This window comes from Dasypus novemcinctus, chromosome 18, assembly GCF_030445035.2.
Source record: "Dasypus novemcinctus isolate mDasNov1 chromosome 18, mDasNov1.1.hap2, whole genome shotgun sequence".
NCBI lineage: Eukaryota > Metazoa > Chordata > Mammalia > Cingulata > Dasypodidae > Dasypus > Dasypus novemcinctus.
Genome location: NC_080690.1, coordinates 61,305,044 through 61,325,753, shown reverse-complemented (window position 1 = coordinate 61,325,753; position 20,710 = coordinate 61,305,044). Strand labels below are relative to the sequence as shown.

General features: G+C 58.6%; 2 protein-coding genes across 4 annotated transcripts in view; both read right to left on the bottom strand.

Annotated features, from left to right (window-relative positions):
* Window positions 1-3,233, bottom strand: part of AXL (AXL receptor tyrosine kinase) — a 29,326-nt gene extending 26,093 nt beyond the window's left edge. The window contains exons 1-4 of one of the 3 annotated variants that reach the window (XM_004479907.4): window positions 2,722-3,233; window positions 1,555-1,777; window positions 1,123-1,223; window positions 490-666 (exon numbers count right to left, since the gene is read on the bottom strand). In XM_004479907.4, coding sequence (XP_004479964.2) covers window positions 490-666; window positions 1,123-1,223; window positions 1,555-1,777; window positions 2,722-3,178 — 958 coding nt within the window. In that variant the 5' untranslated portion in view covers window positions 3,179-3,233. The remainder of the gene's footprint in view (window positions 1-489; window positions 667-1,122; window positions 1,224-1,554; window positions 1,778-2,721) is intronic. The other 2 variants (XM_004479908.4, XM_058280290.1) reach the window with 2 other exon arrangements.
* A 3,854-nt stretch (window positions 3,234-7,087) lies between these two features.
* CYP2S1 (cytochrome P450 family 2 subfamily S member 1) lies at window positions 7,088-16,906 on the bottom strand. Its single transcript, XM_058280289.2, has 9 exons — window positions 16,512-16,906; window positions 15,341-15,506; window positions 13,773-13,922; window positions 13,341-13,501; window positions 13,051-13,230; window positions 11,551-11,692; window positions 10,214-10,401; window positions 8,450-8,591; window positions 7,088-8,277 (listed from the first exon to the last, which is right to left on the bottom strand). The coding sequence occupies exons 1-9, from the start codon at window positions 16,695-16,697 to the stop codon at window positions 8,096-8,098; spliced, it is 1,497 nt and encodes a 498-aa protein (XP_058136272.1). The 5' UTR covers window positions 16,698-16,906; the 3' UTR covers window positions 7,088-8,095.
* Window positions 16,907-20,710: the final 3,804 nt, after the last annotated feature.

Genomic DNA, 20,710 nt, shown 5'->3' with positions numbered 1-20,710 from the left:
CAGGGCCCTTGGGGGTCGGAGGAGGGCAGGTGGGAGGTGGGGCGGGAGGAGGGCCAGCCGATGCCTGGCCCAGGTTGGGGTGGAGGGCTGACAAAGGGCACCAGGGCCCACACGCTTGGGCCACGGAGCAGCTCAGGGAGACCGAGACAAAGCGTTCTCCTCAGCGGTAGGCTGCGGTGAGCGGAGGACGAGCCAGGCAGAGACACGGAGAGAGATGGAGAGAGAGACACAGATGGAGAGACACACCGGGAGGCAGGGAGAGCGCGATGGAGAGGCGGGCTCGGAGACTGACGGAAGAGAGACCGAAGAGCCAGAGCGAGGCTTAGGGGTGGGGATAAGGAGGTGTGAGGGACAGGGGCGCAGGGAGAGACTCAGAGACAAAGAGAGACGGGAACACGGAGAAGCCAGAGACAGACAGGCACAGAGCGGGCCGGCAGGACGCGCACACGGCGCCCGCCTGGCTCCCACCTCGAGGCCATCGGGACTCACCTGGGACGTGCAGGATGTGCTGGGGGTCGTGGGACCCGGTCCAGGCCAGGGGGGCAGCGTCCCAGAGCCAGAGCAGGTCCACGGGCTCCGGGGGGCCCTGGGCCCGGCAGCTCAGGTTGAAGGGGGTGTTGGTGGTCACAGCTCTGTCCTCAGGCTCCTCCAGGAAGTACGGCAGGCCTGGGGGGCAGCGGTGCGGGCTGAGGTCTCTGAGCGTCCAGGCGTCTGGTGTGGGGGGGCTCCTCGGGGTCTTTGACCGTCCCTGTCTGACCAGGCCCCTCCCAAGGACTCGCGTCCCGTGGATGTCTGTCCCCCCAGGTGTCTATCTCTTAGGACACAGAGTCCCGATATCTGACACCCCCAGCCCTCCACCCTCCCAGCACATCTCAGCCTCTCAAGCCTCTTCTCCAGAATATCTGACTTTACATCCCATTTTAGGGATGAGGAAAGCAAGGCTCTAGGGGGGAGGTTGTTAAGTCACAGGCCTCCCACCCCCTTATCTGATCTCCAGAATGTCTCGCCCCCAGCATGTCCACCCTGCAGGTATCTACTCTTCCCAGGCCTGCCCTCCCTAATTTATGGGCCCCCAGTTTCCCAAGCTGGATCCTCCAGCCCCCTCGGACCCTGGAGGCTCACCCTCCAGCCCCACGTAGCCAGGCTGGGACAGGAAGGTCTCTCCTTCCAGGGTCACGGCACACTGGTACCGCCCGACATCCAAGGGCTGCAGGGCCAAGATTCTGATGGGGCAAGAGGGGGACAGAAAGGCTCAGGGTCAGAGCTGGGCCCCGGACGGGGTGGTCAGAACTGGCAAGAGGGGTCCAGACCGGGAAGTGGAAAGAACCGTGGAGTAGCTTCTATTATTATCCCATTTTACAGAAGAGGAAAGTGAAACCCAGAGGTCCAGTCACATGCTCAAAGCCACACGGCCAGGAAGTGGCCAGGCAGGGATTCAGGCCCAGGTGGCCCGGCCGCAGCTCCTGGGACTCTGTGTGATGGAGAGGGGCGTGGGGGGAGGACGGGAACCGGGAGGGGCATGGGGGTCGCCGCCGGTCGGGGGGAACTGGACACCTGAGTTGGCTGACCACCTTCCAGTCTTCCTCCCCGTCTTCGCCCAGGGGCACCTGGAGCTGGGTGCTGTCGGCCAGCTCCAGGAGCTGTCCGTCCTGAAGCCAGTGCACCTCGGGGGGCTCCTCCTGAACCCGCAGCTCGCACTGAAGGGAGCCTGTGAGCCCCCGGGTGCCCGTGATGTTCCCTGGGCTCTCCACAAAGGGATCCGCCGCGGCCCGTGCGCCTGCAGGGGGACGGGGCAGGTGGCTTTAGGGCCCGGCTTCCCTCCGGGCCCCCTTGGTCGCCTGCCCCGCTGCGCCTGCCCACCCGCCACCAGGACCCCGCCAGGCCCTCGGGCCCACATAGTTGTAGAGTGACCTCAGAGCAGGCTGGAGGGGGGAGGCTTCGGGGGGGAGCCTCCCCAGGGGACCGGGGTCCGTTGGGAAGTAGGCCGGGGTCTGGCAGCCTCCCACGCCCTGGAATGCCCGGCAGAGCCAGCCCCTGCCCTCCCTTGGGGTCTCTGGAGACTTAACAGCTCGGGCTGGGTGGATGGCGGGGAAGAAAAGGGACAGAAGAGGGAGAAAGAGAGGAGAGACCGAGAGAGAAGCAGAGAAAGCCAGCAATGGGGACACAGAGACAGAGAGAGAGAGTGTCACCCCAGAGGGAAAGGAAAAGGGGAGAAATACACGGGGCGGGGGAGGGATGGAGGGCGGGAGAGGGAGATACTCAGAGATGAACAGGGAGAAAGACAGAGCAGAGGGGGAGATGGAGAAACACAGAGCCAGAGCCAGTCCTTTCTGGAAGATTCTTAGGGCTGCCCCCCAGCTCAGTCCCTCTTCCCAGGCCCCCGACTCAGAGCCAGCCCCCACGGCCTCCCTCAGCTTCCCCTTAGCTCTGTCCCCGCTTCTCTCCTCTTCCTCTGTCTCTGTGCCCACCTCCTCCCGCCTCTGGCCCTCAGTTTCTGTCGCTTACCCATGTTCCTCTGGACTGTGTCCCCTTCTCCCCCTCTATCTCTCTCCGTTGGTGTCCGAGTCTCTGTCTCTCCTGCTCCAGCCCCACGTCTCTTGCCCCAAGGAAACTCTCTGAGCCAGCCCAGGGCTCACTCCCCAACACCTGCCACCACCCCCCCGCCCCTGCCCCGCGCCCCCCACCGCCCGGAGCCCTGCCCCAACCGGCCCCATCTCTCACCCTTGGGGGCCACGCAGCCCCAGCAGCACAGCACCAAGCTCCAGGCCAGCGGGACCCTGCCCATCCTCGGGCCGCTGCGCGGCCGAGGCCAAACTTTCCTCCGAAGTTGCCGGGCACCCTGTGGGGGAGGGGGCCGGGCCGGGCCGTCCCCAGCCGTCGCCGCAGCTCCCCGGATTTGGCACTGCCCGTCGGGCACGGCGGGGGCCTCCTGGGCCAGCTCGGCGCAGCACCGCCCTCCCGGCTCTCCAGCCTCCTTCCCTCCGTCCCAGACTTCGGGAAACCCTTTCCCCGCCCCCAGCCCCCCCACCCCCACCCCCGCCTCCGCCCACAGGCTCAAGCCCAGGGGCCACCTGGGAGGCGAAGGGTTAACGCGGAGAAGATGGGTCCAGCCCAGTCTTAAAGGGACCCTGGAGGGAGCCTGAGCGGGGGAAGGACCCTGGTGGCTGCGCCCGTGCATCCCAGGCGGGGAGGCAGGGAGGCTGCGCGGCCGCGGCCGGGCTCCGGGCGCTCGTCCTCCGGGCGCTCTCTGTGTCTGGTAAACATTCCTCCAGAGCACCACTGCCCCCGCCCCCCGGCCCGCGCCGGCCCCCCTCGGCCCTCGCTCCCCCCTCGCACCCGGAGCTCCGTGGACAAGGACGTACACACGCTCAGAGCTCAGACCTCGACCGAGGAGGCTGGGACAGGCAGGGGCACGCCGAGGGACCGGGACAGGCCGGGGCGCGCCGCCAGCCCACAGACACACGCAGGCAGGCCCGGCCGGGCCCTCGGCTCCCGGGGAAACCTCCGAAACGGGGGGACGCTGCTGGGTGGGCACCAATGGGGGACACGCGGGAGCCACAGCCCCTAGGACGCGCGGAGGCGCCCACACATACAGCCAGGCGTGCAAGAAAACAGACACAACTCAAGAGTTGTAGACAAAGACACGGGAAAACACACGCAAGCAGAAGGTCTGGAAACACCGGTCCAGGCAGGCAGATTCAGAGGGAAACTGAGCCACAGGTGCACAGAAATGCAGGCACCGAAAAGACAGATACGTGGACCTGGGCAAACAGGAGTGCGTGCAGCTGCACGGAAGCACCTGCAGCTGTGCAAGGGATCAGACCCTCAGGGACACAGGCACCCACGGGAGCCATGCTGATGCTTGCATAAAGCCCCTCGGCTGGGCCCTGGTGCATCCCTGGCCCCCACCGGGGCCCTATCCTTTTCCCACAAGTTCCCCAAACCACAAGGTCCCTGGAGAGGAGGGACCTTGAGTCTGAGGTCTTCACCGTCCCTCTGGGACTGAACTGGGGCTCCGTGGCTCCCCCTGTGCCTGTCCCCTCAGTGCTGGGGCCTCCATGATAGTGTGATGCAGCAGAGGGGCCCCCAGGCAGGGGATTGCGTCCCGGGTTTGCTGTGCGGCAACAGGCGTCCAGGCCTCAGGTGGCCCCAGGGCTCCGTGGGGCTGTGGGAACGTCATGGGGCGCCAGGGACTGCCTGGAACTGGTGCCCTGGAATGAGAGCCCCAGACCTGGCTTGAACCCCGCCTCCGTGTGTCCACCTGTAGAGAGGGAATAAGCAGAGAACTATCCCTCCTGCCTCAGCAGGAGAGGGATGGCCCCGGCTGGGCTCGGGGGACGTGCTGACCAGGCACCAGAGGCCACGGCACTGTCTTGCCATGGAGGGATTGTGGGTCCTGATCCTGCAGACCCAGCACCTGGGGGTTGGCCCTACTGCATGTCATCTGTGTCCCTGGGTGCTGCCTATGGGTGTCTGCGCAGGAGGGGGCCATGCACCCGTTTCTCTGCTCCTGGATAGGGGCGCCCCCCCACCCACCTCAAAGTCCTACCCACCTCCCCTCCGATGCCCTCCCACCTGCCCCCCAGAGTCCGGTCCTTTCCCATTCTGCAGTCACAGGGCTGTTGCTGAAACTCAGATCTGACCCTGGCCTACTTAACCATGGCCCCCCGCTCAATCTGGGGCCTCATTCACTCAAACACTTGCAGAGCACCTGCTTCTGTGGCCAGGGGCTGGGAGTCCACCTTCTAAGGGGAAGAGAGACAGCAATCAAATGAACAGTCATCAGGGGGTAGAGAATAGAAAGCAGTGGGAGGAATGGGTGTGCCATTTTAGAGAGGACGGTCAGATTGGGACCTAAAGTAAATTAGGAAGTGAGCCATGTGGGGAAGAGTGTTCCAGGCAGAGGGAAGAGCCAGTACAAAGGCTCAGAGGCAGGAACTGTGCCTAGAGCAGATGAATGGGGTGGCGGGGGGAGAGGGAGGCCAGGTCAGAGACCAGTCAAATTGCACAGTGTCTCAGCCTGGTGAGGATTTGGGCCTTTTTTCCAACTTGATGGGACACACGAGGGCGGGAGGGGCAGTGGGGAAGATCTTTGAGCAGGACAAAGAACTGGTTTGATTTCTCTCTTTTTTTAAAAGATTTATTTTATTTATTTCTCTCCCCTTCCCCCGCCCCCCAGTTGTCTGCTCTCTGTGTCCATTCGCTGTGTGTTATTTTATGTCTGCTTACATTATTGTCAGGCAGCACCGGCAATCTGTGCCTCTTTTTGTTGCGTCATCTTGCTGTGTCAGCTCTCCGTGTGTGCAGCACCAATCCTGGGCAGGCTGAACTTTCTTTCGCGCTGGGCGGCACTCCTTGCACGTGGGGCTCCCCTACACGGGGGACACCCCTGTGTGGCAGGGCACTCCTTGCGCGCATCAGCACTGCACGGGGGCCAGTTCCACACGGGTCAGGAGGCCCTGGGTTTGAACCTTGGACCTCCTATATGGTAGGCAGATGCTCTATCAGTTGAGCCACATCTGCTTTCCTGATTTTTCTTTTTAAAGTATCCTTCTTCTAAGGCCAGAAAGTGAAATGTTGATGGGGAACTTCCTCGTGGAGAGCGCAGGACCTGGAGGCACCAAGCTCCAGCATCCCAGACTGCGGGGCCTCAGTTACGGCAGCGTGCTGCAACAAGGACCGGCATTCACTAGACAAGTCCCAGTTCACAGGAGGTGCCGAGAATGGAAAGACATCCTAAACAATCCCATAAAGATGTCATCAGCCAAATCCAGCCAGAATGCAAAAAAACACACATGGCAAATGACAGCTTTTAAAAAATTTTAAATAACTTGAAAAAAGATGGGGTCAGGGAGCAGGTGTAGCTCTATGGTTGAGCACTTGCTTCACATGTATGAGGTCCCAGGGTCAATCCCTGGTACAATTAAAAAAAAAAAAAGATGGGAGAGGGAAAAAAGATAAACCAAACAAACAATCATTAAAAGAGGGTGGGAATCGATGAAAAAACCCTAAATGACATTTCAAACGAGGGCGCTGTGTGGTGAGACTTTCTTTGGAGGCTGGCTTGAACATTTACATTGTAAATACATTTACGAGACCACCGAGAACACGGGCTTTGTATTTGCGTGTTTGTATCTGGTATCGCAAGATGGTCCGTTGTGATAGGCATGGACACTGATTTATCAGTGTTCGAAACCAAAGTTTTGACTTTTTCATCAGCCTCAGCTAATGACAAATGCATTGCTGGAATATTTTGGGGAAAGGGGGTAGAGGTCTGCAATTTCTTTTGAAAAGCCTAAAAAAGATGAGCTCGATGGGCAGGTGGATAGAAATGTGAGAAAGGTGAGAATCTGGTAGGGGGCACAAGGACATTTCCCATACAATCCTTCAACTCTGCTGAAGGTGTTTAAAAAATGTTAATAAAATGTCTGGGGCAAAATGTCCTTAGTAGTTAAGAGTCATAGTGATTATTTTGTGAGATTTGCTTTAAGATGATCTAAAAAAAAATGTGGTAGGTGAAATAAAGGGACAGATGAAACTAAAATAGCAGGAAGTTGTTGGCTATTGAGTGGGGGTGGGAGATGGGCACCGGAGGTCTTTGGGCTGCTCTCTTTACCTTGGGGCGAGTTTGAAAACTGCCACACTAAATAATTAACAAATAAAGAGACCTAGGGCTTCCTCGATGAGAGGAGGCAGGAAAGGAAAGGGTGGCGGACAAAGCAGAGGGGGGTGTGAGGCGAGGGGCTGCTGGTGCTTGAGAGACTGTCTAAGCCTCAGCCTCCAGGCTCTTCCAGGCTCGGCCCCATTCCCAGGGCTGGGCCGGCTTTTCCGGCCGCGGGGGCAGCCCCCCGCCTCAGCACGGCTCTGGTTCCGATGGGGGCGCTCTGGGGCTGGAGACCCTCTCCCCACGCCCTCTTCCCACTTTGGGGCCCTGGCCCTGCCCCTGCTTGGCCCCCCCACTCGGCTGCACATCTGGTGCTGATGTCAACGGCCAGGGTGGGCGGGGGCCGTGTTTTTCGGCTCCCGCCCGGCCTCAGGGGAGGGGACTGGGAGTGGAGTCGAACTCGGTCACAAACCCACAGGCCGGCCAGAAACAAACTTTTATTGCAACATGGGGCCTTCAAATCACAGGAGGCCAGACCGAGCCACTGCCCCGACACTTGGGAGGCTGGGGGCTGGGCCCGTGGGGCGGTGTGCTGGTCGGGGGACAGAAGGTTTCAACACGGCTACATGGGCCGGCTGGGGTTGGGGGTGCCTCTAGCCTGAGGGTCCCCTCGTGTCCAGGTTCACCCGGTTCCCAGGCCTGCAAGCACGACTGCACACTGGGGACGGGTCTGCGTTTGGGGGTCACGGTGCTTGCAGCGGGCTGCCCTTGAGGGCTGAAGCTGCGGAGGTGCTTCTGTGAGTGGTGTCCTGGGGGAGGGGGGGAACTTTCGGGGCGGGGGCTGTGGTGGTGTCAGTTGTCAGCCGGCCGTGCTGCTCAGTGGTTGCGGAGGGGTGTGGACGGAGGTGGCTGTGAGGCTGGTCCTGTGCCCGGAGTGTCCTGGAGCGTGGGGTGGCCTGGGAGGGCCGTGTGTTTGGGCCGTGGACAGGGTTGGTTGGTGTTTGTGTGTCCACGTGGTGACATGAGCCAGGAAACAGGTGGGCTGCGCTTTCTCGGTGCCAGGATCTTGCAGGTGAAGCTCAGTGTATGCATGAAGAGGGGCGCGGGCTGCGTTCACGTGTGGCCGTGTCTCGGGCAGCCCAACTCCCACAGGTGGGCTTGAGTCCAGGGGAACTGGGTGCGGGTGACTGGGCTACCCAGGCACATGGTTGCGACTCCAGATGGACCAGGTTTACGCCCGTAGGGTGCTGAGCAGCCGCGGGTCCCATGGTTGAGTGGCCGTGTGGGTACGTGGTGGGGTGTCCCACGGACACACAGGCGTGTCCGACTCTCGAACAGCTTCAGGTGCGCGCATATGGCTGCCCACGGCGTAGACGTGTGCTCCGGAGACACGACCACATCTGCGCCCGCTGTCGAGGCCCGCGCACAGCCCGGGGCGGCCAGCACCTTCCCTGGCTCCCTCCTCCTCCTGGTCCACCCGAGTGCGTGGAGTCAGCGGGACCGGACCTGCAGCTGGAAGGCTGGGGGGATGTTGGCAAAGCCGCTGACGGCCGGCTGGAGGTGCAGGGCATCGGGCGGGCAGGGGCTGTCCAGGGAGAAGGCCTGCAGGATGGCGGTGAAGAGCACGAAGAGCTCTGCTCGAGCCAGGCCCTCCCCGAGGCAGACGCGCTTCCCTGGAGAGGACAGAGGGAGGGGGGCTGAGCCAGCTTCCCTCACACCAGGCTCGAGGAAGGGACGGTGGCAGTAGGGGGTGTGGGGCGGCATGCGGTGAGCCACAGGTACGGGCAAGGTGGCCCCAGCTGGCGCGGACGCCCAGAGCCGGCCTGGATGGGGTTGGGGAAATACCTAAGGAGAAGGGCAGGAAGGCCTCGTGCCTCTTGAACCGTCCTTCCTTGTCCAGGAAACGGCCTGGGGTGAAGTCCTCTGGCTGCTCAAAGACCTCAGGGTCATGCAGAACCGAGCCAAGGAGTGGGAAAACCTCTGTGCCCTGGAAGGAATAAATAATCAAAACACAACTGTCCCTTATCGCCCGAGGCCATTCCGGGCCCCAAGCAGAACAGGGAGCAGCGCAGGGACTCCAGTTCCCAAAAGGTCACGACTACTCCAACATTTATCGAGGGCTTAGGCGGGGCCAGGCGCTTTATACATGATCTCGAACGTTTTATACCCACAGACACACGCATGTAAATATTAACTTATTGAATCTTTTTAACAAGCCGAGGAGGTAGGTGTTAGTCTTATCCCCGTGTTGAAGATGGGAAAACCGAGGCCCAGAGAAGTTAAGGAACTTGCCCAAAATAACTGGACACGGCAGAGCTTGGTTCTTAAATTTCAACTTAGGGTTGTTTTTTAAAGATTAATTAATTAATTTCTCCCCTCACCCCTTGTTGTTTGCACTCACTGTCTGCTCTCTGTTCATCTTCTTTTTAGGAGTCACCAGGAACCGAACCCGGGACCTCCCACGTGGTAGGCGGACACCCAACTGCTTGAGCCGCATCCGCTTCCCTCAGCATAGAGGTTTTGCTGTGATTCAGCCTTGCCTGTCCCAAGTGGCCTGGTTCGGACTCCAGCTTTTGGCCACTAGTCTTCAGGACTGGTGGCAAGGGTGGGTGGGTGGGGGGAGGCCATCCAGGAAGGGCCCCTGCCCAGGCTTAGGGAGAGTGACAACCCCTTCAGACAGGACCAGGGCTACCATGGACCAGGGACTGTGTGAAGGAGTGGGAAGATGGGAGCGAAGGGTGAGAACCTTCTCCGCTAGGGACGCTGGTTAACGTGGGACTGAGGTGGAAAAGTGAGGAATCTCTAGGAAAAGACAGAGCCCTCTTATTGCTGTTAAAATGATAGAGGCAGATTGTGCAGTGCTTACAGCCTAGATGCTGGGTTCAAATCCTACTTCCACCGCTTACAGGCTGGGTGAGTGACAAATTTTTTAATCTTTCTAGCCTTCTGCTTCTTTATCTTTCAAATGGACACGATAATGATGTAGAGTTGCTTTGAAGATTAAACAAGGTCATGTATGTAATGTATGTAAAGTAATACCTGGCACAGGGCAGGGCCTCAATTATTGTCACCTATTGCTATTTTTCTCATCATTAGTAGTTATAGCAGCAAAGGGTGCTGCTGCCAAGTTCACAAAACCGTCTCCTTCCCCCATCCTGGACCAAGGGCCAAGTTGGTGCTTTACAAGCATTATCTCTTTGTCTGCTTAAAACCTCAGTTGATATTATTTTCATTTCCAATTTAGAGAGGGGGGAATTGAGGTTCAGAGAGTGAAGCGATTTGCCCGAGGTCCCGGCTAGAAAATGGCAGAGCTGGATTCTCACTGCTGTGGGTTTGAGCCCACAGTGAAGAATCTGGGGAGACATCACCCCCTGGTGGTGCCATTGTGAAGTTGCTCCTTGAATGAAAGGGCGGGGAGCGCGTGCAAAGGGCAAGAGAAATGCCCGGGCAAGAAACAGAGGGAGGGAGATTAAGAGAAAGCAAGGGAAGGAGAGGTGCGCGGAGAGAGAGATGTGCAGAGGGGGCGAGAGACCAAGAACAGGAAAAGCCAGAGAGAAGCAGACACATCGGCGGCGGCGGGCAGAAACCCGGGGCCGCCCGTGTACCCACCTGGGGCAGGGTGTACCCCCGGAAGCGGGTGGTCTGCGTGAGCGTGCGGGGCACGCCCATGGGCACCAGCGCCAGCAGCCGCTGCGCCTCGTGCAGGACCGCGTCGGTGTAGGGGAGGCGAGTGCGGTCCCCCAGGCCCGGTGCCCGGCCGGCCCCCATCTCCCGCGTCAGCTCCTCGCGGACACGCGCTGCAGGCCAAGAGGAGGAGGGGTGGCGGTCAGTGGGGGCGCGGTGTGGACCCGCAGTCCTCCTGGAAGCCCCAGCCCTGGCCATCTCCACGGGCAGCTGGGGTTTGGGGTGAGGCCCGTGTGCTGGAAGGGGCAGGCCCCCCAGCCCTGGCTGAGCCCAGGTCCCCCACATTTAATCCATCCTGCCCTCACTCCCATAGGAGCCCTTTATCCCCATTTCTCAGATGAGGAAACTGAGGCCCAGAGAGCCAGAGTCACTTGTTTGAAGTCACAGTGGACTCCACTCCACCAGGCCCCAAATCCTAGCTTTTGGTGGCGGCACACCCACAGCCCCCACAGCGTTTAACACAGCCGGCTGAGCTCCAGATAGCCTGCCTACCTGCCTCTCAGCCTCCCACCTTCCCCCTCCCCCTTGCAGCAGTCAGTTTCTGTCCCTGCTCTGATGACCCTTTTTTCTCCCATCTACAGGCTCAATCCAGCTCTCATGGCCTCCTGGCTGTCTTCCCCAGGTGTCCCTTAGGCTCGTCCCACTCGAATTGTCCCAAACTGGCCTCAGTGTCTTCCCTGACACCAGCTGCTCCCCTCTTCTGTCCCCTCCACCTTGGGGCAGCCCCACAATCCCCAGAGCCTCAACACGGAGACCTTGCTTTCCGGTGATTCTCCACACTCCCTGCTGCCCCTTTCCCTCGCACAGCGGGTCCTGCCCTGTCCTTTCCTCTCCTGCCCAGTCCCTACCCTGCCCTTTTCCCTGGGCTCCTGTTTTCTACTCCCACCCCTTGCAACCCCCCTTTCACAGGGCAGCTAGAGGGGTTTTTCCAAAATGCCCATTTTGACTCTGCACTCCCCTGCTCAAAGTTTCTGTGGCTCCCCATGGCTCAGGACTGAGGCACAAAACTTAGCACCAAGGTGACGAGCCCTGTATGTACCAACCCTGTCAGCCGTGCCCTGCCTCATCTCTCGCCACTCCTCATGCTGCCGCCAGCAGCTTCCCCCACCCATCCCCAACTTCTTGCTCCAGACACCCCGAATGCTATTCAGGTTCTCGCCTCCAGGCTCTGGCTCAGGCAGTTCCCTTTGCTCCACCGTTCCCACCCCCACCCCAGCTCCCACTTCCATTCCCAGGGCCCCGCGTGAAGAACAGGCCCCTACCTTGGACCTGAGGATATTTCAGCAGCAGCAGGAGGGCATAGCGGACCGTGGCACTGACCGTCACCGTCCCGGCAAACAGCAGATAAATGACGGTCATCAGCAAATTCTTCTCAGTGAATTCTGTGTCTGGGTGTTCCTCCTCCTGGGAGAAACCAGGCAGAGGGGCTCAGGGAACACAGGCTGTGGGGAGTAGAGGCCCAGGGCACCCAGGCTTGGGGTGCAGCATGACAAGTTAGAGCTTTCCCCGGGAGTTTAAACAATGCTTGGGAAGGTTGGGAAGTGGGCTCCTCGTATTAGTTCTTAAGTGTTTTATTTTAAAAACTGAATAAGAAAAGAATAGGGGCCCCAGGGTTAGGAAAACTGTTCTCTCTTGGCATTTATTTAAAGGATAAATACTCACTGAATACCTCCCTTACTTGCAAAATTTATACAATTCAAATCTAGTTGTTTTCTGTAGGAGCCACCTCCTTCTCTGAGGTGCTGGGGCTGGGGATTGAACCCCGGACCTTGTATGTGGGACCCATACAATTGCTAAGCCACATCAGCTCCTCTGCTTTGGTTTTCTTGTTAATTTGCTTGTTGTTTGTTTTTTTTAAAGATTTATTTTATTATTTCTTCCCCCCCTCCAGTTGTCTGCTCTCTGTGTCCATTTGCTGTATGTTCTTCTGTGACTGCTTCTATCCTTATCAGCGGCACTGGGAACCTGTGTTTCTTTTTGTTGTGTCATCTTGTTATGTCAGCTCTCCGTGTGTGTGGCACCATTCCTGGGCAGGCTGCACTTTCTTTCACGCTGGGCGGCTCTCCTTATGGGGCGCACTCCTTGCACGTGGGGCTCCCCTATGCGGGGACACCCCTGCATGGCATGGCACTCCTTGTGCACATCAGCACTGCGCATGGGCCAGCTCCACACGGGTCAAGGAGGCCTGGGGTTTGAACCGTGGACCTCCCACGTGGTAGGCAGACGCCCTATCCATGAGGCCAAGTCCGCTTCCCTGTTGTTTGTTTTTTTGGTTTTAGGAGCATCATCAGGATGAACCTGGGACCTCCCATGTGGAAAGCAGGTACTCAATTGCTTGAGCCACATCCGCTCCCACTTTAATTCTAATTATCTCATATAATAAATTATTTTCCTGTAATTAATGAAAACATATTAATATAATTAACATAACCTGAAACCTTCATAATTAAATTATTTCAATTCACATAAAACATCCTGTGTGGGTGGGGAAAGAGGGGATGGGGTTAGGTGATCCTGGGAAATGCTGGTGGCAGGAAACTGGGCACAGGGCCTCAACACGGGCCAAGACACTGGAGGGAGGAGAAAGGCGAGTTATAAAAGAGTCACACAAACACAGCAGAGGTGGGCAGGTGGGCACTGGGGAGGCAGTGAGAACAAGGCACTGAAAGAGACAGATGGACACACACTGCATACACACACATACACACAGATACACATACGCAGAAATCCCCAGCTACGGGACCCCCGCCCGACCTGCCCACCTGCGCCATCTTCAGCAGGAAGGCGTCGACGACGTCGCGTGCGGGGCCCGAGGCGTCCAGGCTCCCCCGGTGCCGCTGCACCTGCTGGACGGCGAAGGCAGCCAGGGCGCCCAGGTGGCCCAGGAGCCGTGCTTGGGAGCCTGGCAGGGGCTGCAGGAGCCAGGAGAACATTTCGAAGGTCTGCAGGGCAAAGGATGGCAGGGTCTTGGGGCGGTGCCCGGCCCTGGTGCTGACAGTCGGCAGGAGGGGGTGACCTGCCAGAGGTGGGCAAAGGGGCCCTTCCTGCTTACCTGGCCCCACGGGGAGCTCATCTCCAGCAGGGTGCCGCTGGCTGCTCGGACCACAGCCTGGAACTCCTCGTCCTCATAGGGGAAGCGGAGGCCGAAGACCAGGGAGCAGACGATGTTGGAGGTGGCCTGGGCCAGCAGCAGGGAGGGGTCGAACGGCCGCCCTGGGGGGGGGGCGGGGAAGGAGGCTGGGATGGAGCCTGGCAGAGGGGAGCGGGCTTTGAGGTGGGAGCAAACCTACAGATACAGGGTGCGGACTGACACGGCCAGAGACAGGCAGGGAGAGACAGACAGACAAGGAGAGAGACAGACAGACACAGAGGGTGGAGGTGAAGAGCCCCCAGCCCAGCCTAGGGTTCAAGGTCTCCCCCCTCTCACTCCCTGGGCAGGGTGGGGGGCGCCCCAGGCACGGGGGAGGGTGGTGCCCCCACTGACCTCCCGTCTCCTGGAACGCCTCCACCAGGCACTGGGCCTCGGCCTGGATCAGCTCCTCGCCTTCTCGCTTCCCCATGCCCAGGTCCCGCAGAGCCAGCGCCGTGAATCTCCTCAGCTGCCTCCAGCGCTCCCCGTTGGCGAAGAAAACCCCTGTGCGGGAGGCTGTGAGCAGGAGGGGCTCCCCCCACCCTCCCCCCTGCACACACACCCCGCCCCCGGCTCCACACCCAGCCCAGCAAGGGCTGAGGGCTGGGCAGGTGCTTGGAAGTTGCACAGCCCACCTGGCCCCTCCATCCTCTGGCCTGTGCCGGAGGGAAATCTTCACCCGAGAGGCTGGGAACTGGGATTCTCCGGACCCCTGCTTTGACACCTGCCCTGGACAGACCCTTCCCGTCCCTGAGCCCAGCGATCCTGCCTGCAGAATGCCTGCCGGCGGGCCCCTAGGAGCCTCCTGGGGGGGTGTCCCTGGCCCCCACCCACTGGGCCCCCAACTGACCTCAGCATCTCCCTTGAACCTGCTCCCCCTCCCTGTCCGATCTCAGCCCACCATCCCCCGTCCCCTGGCTAGAGCCCGAGGCCTCATCCCAGAGGCCTCTCCCACCCCTCCTGGCAGTGCCAGGGCGTGTCCACCTGCCTTTCTAAGCCTCTCTCCCAGTCACCCCTCTGCCCTGCCTACGGCCCCTCCCCTGGCCCACGCCGACCTCTCCCAGGGCTCCCAGACTCCTTCAGTTTCGCCCCCTCCTCACGGCAGGCAACCAGGGAATCTTTCTGTGACCATGTCCTTTCCTGCTTAAAATCTACTGCTCCCAGGAAAACGACAAGCATGACTCATGGGCCTTCTGCGGCTTGTTACTCATCACGCTACAACCGCACCGGGCGGCTCTCGCTTCCCCAAAGGTGCCCGGGGCCTCTCCATGCCCCTGCCCCTGATCGCTCGGCCAGGATGGCCCTTGCCTCCCCATCACCCACACCTGAGGTCTGAAAAGCCTTCCCCAGCACCCCCGTTCTCCCACCCCCAGGCCCTACGGGTGCCTGCATCCTGCTTTCCAGGCTGCACCTCACCCGGCAATTTTATTCCCTCCCCCTTAGGAAGTCTGTAAGAAACGGCACCACGAATGCTTTTTCGAGCCTCGGGTCTCAGCCCCAGCCCCTCTGGACTGTCACGGCCTCCCCAGTGACCCAGGCAGTCCGGGACAGCAGGACTGGAGCTGGTCAGCCCCCGCTCTGTTCCTGGAAGCGCCCGACGTGGCAGTTCTGCTTTGAGGGCACGGCTTTAATATTCCGTGTTTGCGGGTCGGTTCCAGTGCCTTGAAAGCCCCCCTCTTCCTCTGGGAGTCTCGGGGCCTTGCCTGGTGCAGATTACACCAGCACCGGGCAACTACCAGGCGCTTATATGGTGCCAGGCCCCGTCCTCACCCCGTCCTCTGTAGCCCCCAATGCCCCTTCCATTGCACGGATCAGGAAACTGGCCCCGAGACACTGAGCCACCTGCCTGCGGAGGCCTGGCGCCTTCAAGTGGCAGCCAGCTTGGAGCGAGGACCCGGCCCCCAGCTGCCCCCACGACTCACCGTGGCCGTCAAAGATCCCGTCCAGGGTCGCCAACAGCCCACGGCCGCTGAACTCCTCGGCGTGGCCTCCCAGGGCCTCCCGCACAGCTCTGTGGCCCGCCAGGACCACCACGCGTCGCCGGGGCCCCAGGTACACGGTGAAAACGGGGCCGTACTTCTTACTCAGCTGGGGCAAGCGGGGGGGCGGGAGCACGCTGAGGGGACAGCCCACCCCTCTGCGAGAAACTCCCCCGCCTTCACCCCTGCCCCCCACAGAAATAGCCCCTTAGGAGGTTCAGTTCCTTTTTTTCAATAGGCTCCCAGGCCTCCTTCTCGAGATCCCCCCAACTCCCTCACCCAAGACAACCTCCAGCCCCCACCCCTTACCTCCTGCAGAGCCCTACACGCTGACCATGGGCTAAGCACCCCCCACCCCCGACAAATGACAGCAAAAATGGGCAGCTGAAGTTTTTCCCTCAAACTTCTTCACCCCACCCCGGAGAGCTAGCCACAACCCTCCCCCCCCCCCCTTTTTTCCCTAAACCCTCAAATTTTGAGATCTCTCTTGATCTCCTCGGTTTCTCCTCAGGAACTCCCAGCTGGACTCCAGCCCACCCCAGATTCTCTCGGCCTGAACACCTGGTGTTTCTACCCTGGGCACCCCACCATCAGCTCTCCTCTGACCCTGTGACTCTCCAGCTTCTTCTCTGGCTGGGACCCCTCTCCCTTTCTTCTCTGTACCCCCATCTCTGGCCTCCTCCTCAGGATACTTCGCCCGGTACCCCCCCTCCCCTGGGAGGAGTCCAAGGCCACCAGCTTCTCTCCTGCTTTAGCAGGTCACCTCCTGGCTGCCTTCCCAGCATTCTGGGGGCCCCTGCGCCCTGGGACCCTCCCCTCCCTGGCTCCCAGCCACCGCTGGCACCCTCTCCCCAGGTCCCTGCACAGGAGTCTCTGCCCCTCCTGGCCCTGGTCCACTTTGGGACCCTCTCTCCCCAAGAACCGCTCCCTTCTCTGCCCTGGACCCTTGCTCCCGCGCCCGCCTCAGGGCACCCAAAGCCCCTTCACCCTGGGACCCCAGCCCCTTCTCAGGCCTGGATCCTTGCCCCAGCCTCTCTGGAGGGCGCTCTGCCTGGGGACCCCCCTTCCCTTGGTCCCGCCCCCGCCCCTAACCCGGGTCTCCTGGCGGCCTCACCCGCACGAGGCCGGGGTACAGCGCCCCGGGCCGGAGCTGCAGGAGGTTCCCCAGCAGCGGCAGTGGTGTGGGTCCGGGGGGAAGGTGGCCTCGGGCGCGGGGCGAGGACAGGGCGCGCGTCAGCAGCAGCGACAGCAGGAGCAGCAGCAGCGCGAGCAGCAGCGCCCAGGTGCCCGCCGCCTCCATCTCGGCAGATCAGACCCTCCTAGCTCCCAGGCTCTCCACGCCACTGGGCCATTTAGGGGCGGGTCCCTCCTCAGAGAAATCGGGCGGAGCTGGGTGGGGCAGCTAGCCCCTCTCCCTGCCTGGAGGCAGAAATTTCCCTCCCGCCGCCGAATTTCTCCCAGACCACTGCCGCCGCCTGAGGTCGAGGATTCACTCTCAAATGGATGTTCCCCAGGTCTGCCAGTTTTGCGCGGGGCTGTGGGGCGGATCCAGGCGTTTGGGCCCCTGGCAGGGGCGTGGGCAAACGGGAGGAACCTGCGAACCCGAGACTTTGGCGGGGCCTACTCCCCACTCAGGCGGCTCCGCCCCTCGCCTGGCGGTGACCCCGCGCCGCGGCCCCCAGCTCCTTCCTGCCTCCCCCTCCTCAGCGTCCGCGGGGTGCGCGTTCGTGTGAGCGTGTGTGGTCTTTCAGCCCATTCCCTCCAGGGTCTTACATTTTCACCACAATCCAGGAGGAGGGACGTGAGTTGTAACCTCATCCCGACGGTACAGAAGCGGAGTAACTAACAGGTGCACCGACTCGCTCTAGGTCGAGGTCAGGCCGCTGCAAGCAGCAGAACTGAGATTTGAACCCATGCCGGGATTGGACCATGCATCAGCTGCTTATTTTTCCGTGCGTTTCAAAGTCAGTTGCAGACATTTCACTGCCTCAACATGCCTATCCTTAGAGAGAGTTCAATACTTGTTTATAGGTCTTCTTTTCCTGAGATAAATTTACATACAAGCAAATGCACAAGTCTTCAGTGTATTATTAGGTGAAGTTGGACAAAAGAATCCATCTCTGTAACCAAAATCCCTACAGGCACACAGAAATGCACCTTCACCCCAGGAAGCCACCCCGGCGAGGTCCCAGGCTAAAAGCCTTTATGCCCCCTCCTAGCCCCCACGGTTGGGAGCTCCCTTCCCTGACCCTGAAGATTACTTTTATGTTTTGCATTTAAAAAGATCTTTTCTGCAGCCAGCCTCAGAAGGAGTTGTAGTAAGGGGAAGGGGGAGGGCAGGGAAAGAGGAAGCAGGGAGCCCAGCTGAGGAGGCTACTGCAAAATCCAGGCAGGACGGGGGGATGGCTGGGGTCAGGGTGGGTGGCAGTGGGGAGCGAGGGAAATGGATGAATTTAGGATGTATTTGGAAGGAGAGCTGGCAGGATTTTCTGACAAAATGGATTTGAAGGGAGAGGGTTAACTTTCTCTTAATGAAAAACACATCCAGACTAGGGTCAGGAGAGGCTTTATTTAAAAAGACAATTGCAGTAGGGGGGTGGGGTCTAGTGCTAAGAAAACATCTGGATCAGAATCTGATACCCCAGAAGGATGCGCTGTACTTTTCTACCAAAACGCAACATTTCTCTCTACTAGATTTTTTCGTCCACAGTTAAGTGGAAGAATGGTGGTGGTGCCTTTTACAGAGGTGAGGAAAGTGCAGAGCCCAGACGGGATGGGAAGCTGATGGAGCAGGTTTTGAGAGGGGGGGATGGGGAATTCTCTTTTGGCCATATGGAGTTTGAGACGACTGCTAGCTATTGGAGGAGAAGAGTAGAATGGGCAGAGAGGTTAGAACTTAAGATGTGGGGCCTCCAGGAACCTTCCAGAACAAGGCAAAGGAGGAACCAAGAACTGACCATCCTCCCTGCCTCTTCCTTCCCCAGTTTGAAGCCACAGCCATGGAATGTCAAGGGCAGAGAGGATGGAAATGAAGGTTCTCTTTAGCCTCCTCCTGCCTCCCAGGGCGCCCTCTGGCCATGTCCTTGAGAGAAAGTGCATTGGCCTACAATTGAGAAAAAGTCTGTTTTAAGATGACCCAGATTCTAAGATTCTACAGATAAAAAAACTTTAGAAGTTCCTAAGTTTCTACAAATTTCAAGACCAGATTTCCCAGTGTCCTGGTAATAAAACTCAAGCTCATGGCAGGAAGGCCCTTTGGGATCTACGGGCTGGCTGCTGAATTTGACAACATCTTGGCCAGTTCTCCTTGTCCATGATGCTCACACTGGCTTTTCAGTTCCCCAAATCACCATGCCAGCCCCAGGGCCTTTGCACTTGCTCTCTGCCTGCAGTGCTTGGCCTGGAGTTTGAGGTTGGCACAATCTCTGTTCCCTGCTCAAAGTCTCTCCCAGACCACACAAGCCAAATTAGCAACCTCTCTCATCACAGACCCTGCTTTAATTTATGAAATAAAGTACTATAAAAATATTAAACGAGTTCATATTTTAAAACACTTACTGTATACTTGGCATATTGTAAGCTTTGAATGTGTTTGTTTGATACATGAAATATTTTCTTCATGGCCTGTATCACCCACCTGAAAGTATTTTATATATTAATTTATATTTTTTATTTTTAACAACCCCCCCCCAACTATTTCTTTACAAAGGCAGGGACTTCTATTCCATTCACTGCTGCATCACCAGTGCCTAGACCCGTACCTGGCACACAGCAGATGGTTCAAAAAATATTTCATTGAAGATGGAATGTATGGTATGTGAATATATTTCAAAACTGCTTTAAAATATTTTGAATACATGTTTTGAATAAGATTTACCAGTCTCTAAAATTCATCTAAAAAGCAATCAATATTCCAAATTTCTCTAGTCTCACAACAAAGACTCAGCATTCCCCAAGACAGATTTCACAGTAACTGAGTGATGCCTGGTAGGTGCTGTTACTGGATTCTGTCTAGATTCTTGACTAAACTGCAAGAAATGAATTTCAAGAGCAAGCAGCATTGATTAGGTCAGTAATTTATTAAGGTTGGGAGGGAGGAGAAATACGAGAAAATAACAGATCATGGGTCCCAGGTAGAGAGGAAGGGCTGAGAGGTGGGAAAAAGGGTAAAAAATTACAGATTACAATTCCCCATTAGAGATTATAAATCCCAGGTTTACTTGCTTATTGATCTAGGCTGGGGTGAAGAAGACCAGCAGAAAATTCCAAAGGCAAGAGAGCAAAAGTCTTTGCATTTGCTTTTTAAACCATTTATTATTCCGCCCCTTTGCTAATGGCACAGGAGGAGTTCCAGCTGTTTGTTACTTTGATTGATTACCCCACCCATCAATCCCCTGGAGGGCCCAATGCAAGGTCCTTGGGGAATGAGGGCCTTGGCCTGGCCTCTGGAGGAAATCTCATTCTGGATGGGAGAATCTCGTGAGGGTCTTCCAGCAGCCATCTCGGGGGTAGTGACAGCCACGTGGACTTTTTGCCGGGTTCCAGATCCTTCTATTGATCCCTGACCTAGCCTGCTTCAGGTGCTAGCCTTCCTCCCGGGCTGAGGCCTCATCTCAGGCCAGGAGATGCACCCGCGTAGGTGGGTCACCTGCGCAGCCTGACACCCTCTTCTCCCCACCAGCCACTTCCCGCCAGCACCCTCTCTCCACTCTGGTTGGGGAGTGCTGGGGAGACTCGGAGTCTCGCCACCTTCCAAGGATTTTCTTAGACCACTCTGGAGGCTGCCACCTCGGGGGTTCCAGCAGGCTGAGTGGACAGAAGTATATTTTGTTTGGGACCCTGCATGCCTTAAGGTTCTGGAACTTTACTTGCTGTAGGGGGCTGTTCCGAGGCCCATGGGCTCTGACTCATGCCATCCTCCCCGCTTTCTCCTTCCAGCCTTGCTCACCCTAATCTCCCTCCTTCTCTTCTTCGAAGTCACCCCACCCAGTACTCGGAACTGGGCAGAGGGGAAGTCCAGGATGAGTCTGGCTTCCTTCTGGCTGCCTCTGGCCTAGGGCTTCCCCAGGTTCGCTGAGCGCCAGCCTGGAAGGAACGGCGGGTTTTAACCAGAGCCCAGCCCCAAATGCTGCCACTTTATTTCCTCTAGTCTTCTACCAACGTCCTGTCATCCACCCCTCCCTGTCCCACCCCTCCACCTGTGTTCTTCCTCCATCCTCTCATCCCATCCTCCCGGATTCCTTCTTTCATGCCACCCTCCATCCCACCCTCCCACTCCATCCCTCCATCCATTCCAAAGCCCACCACCTCTCC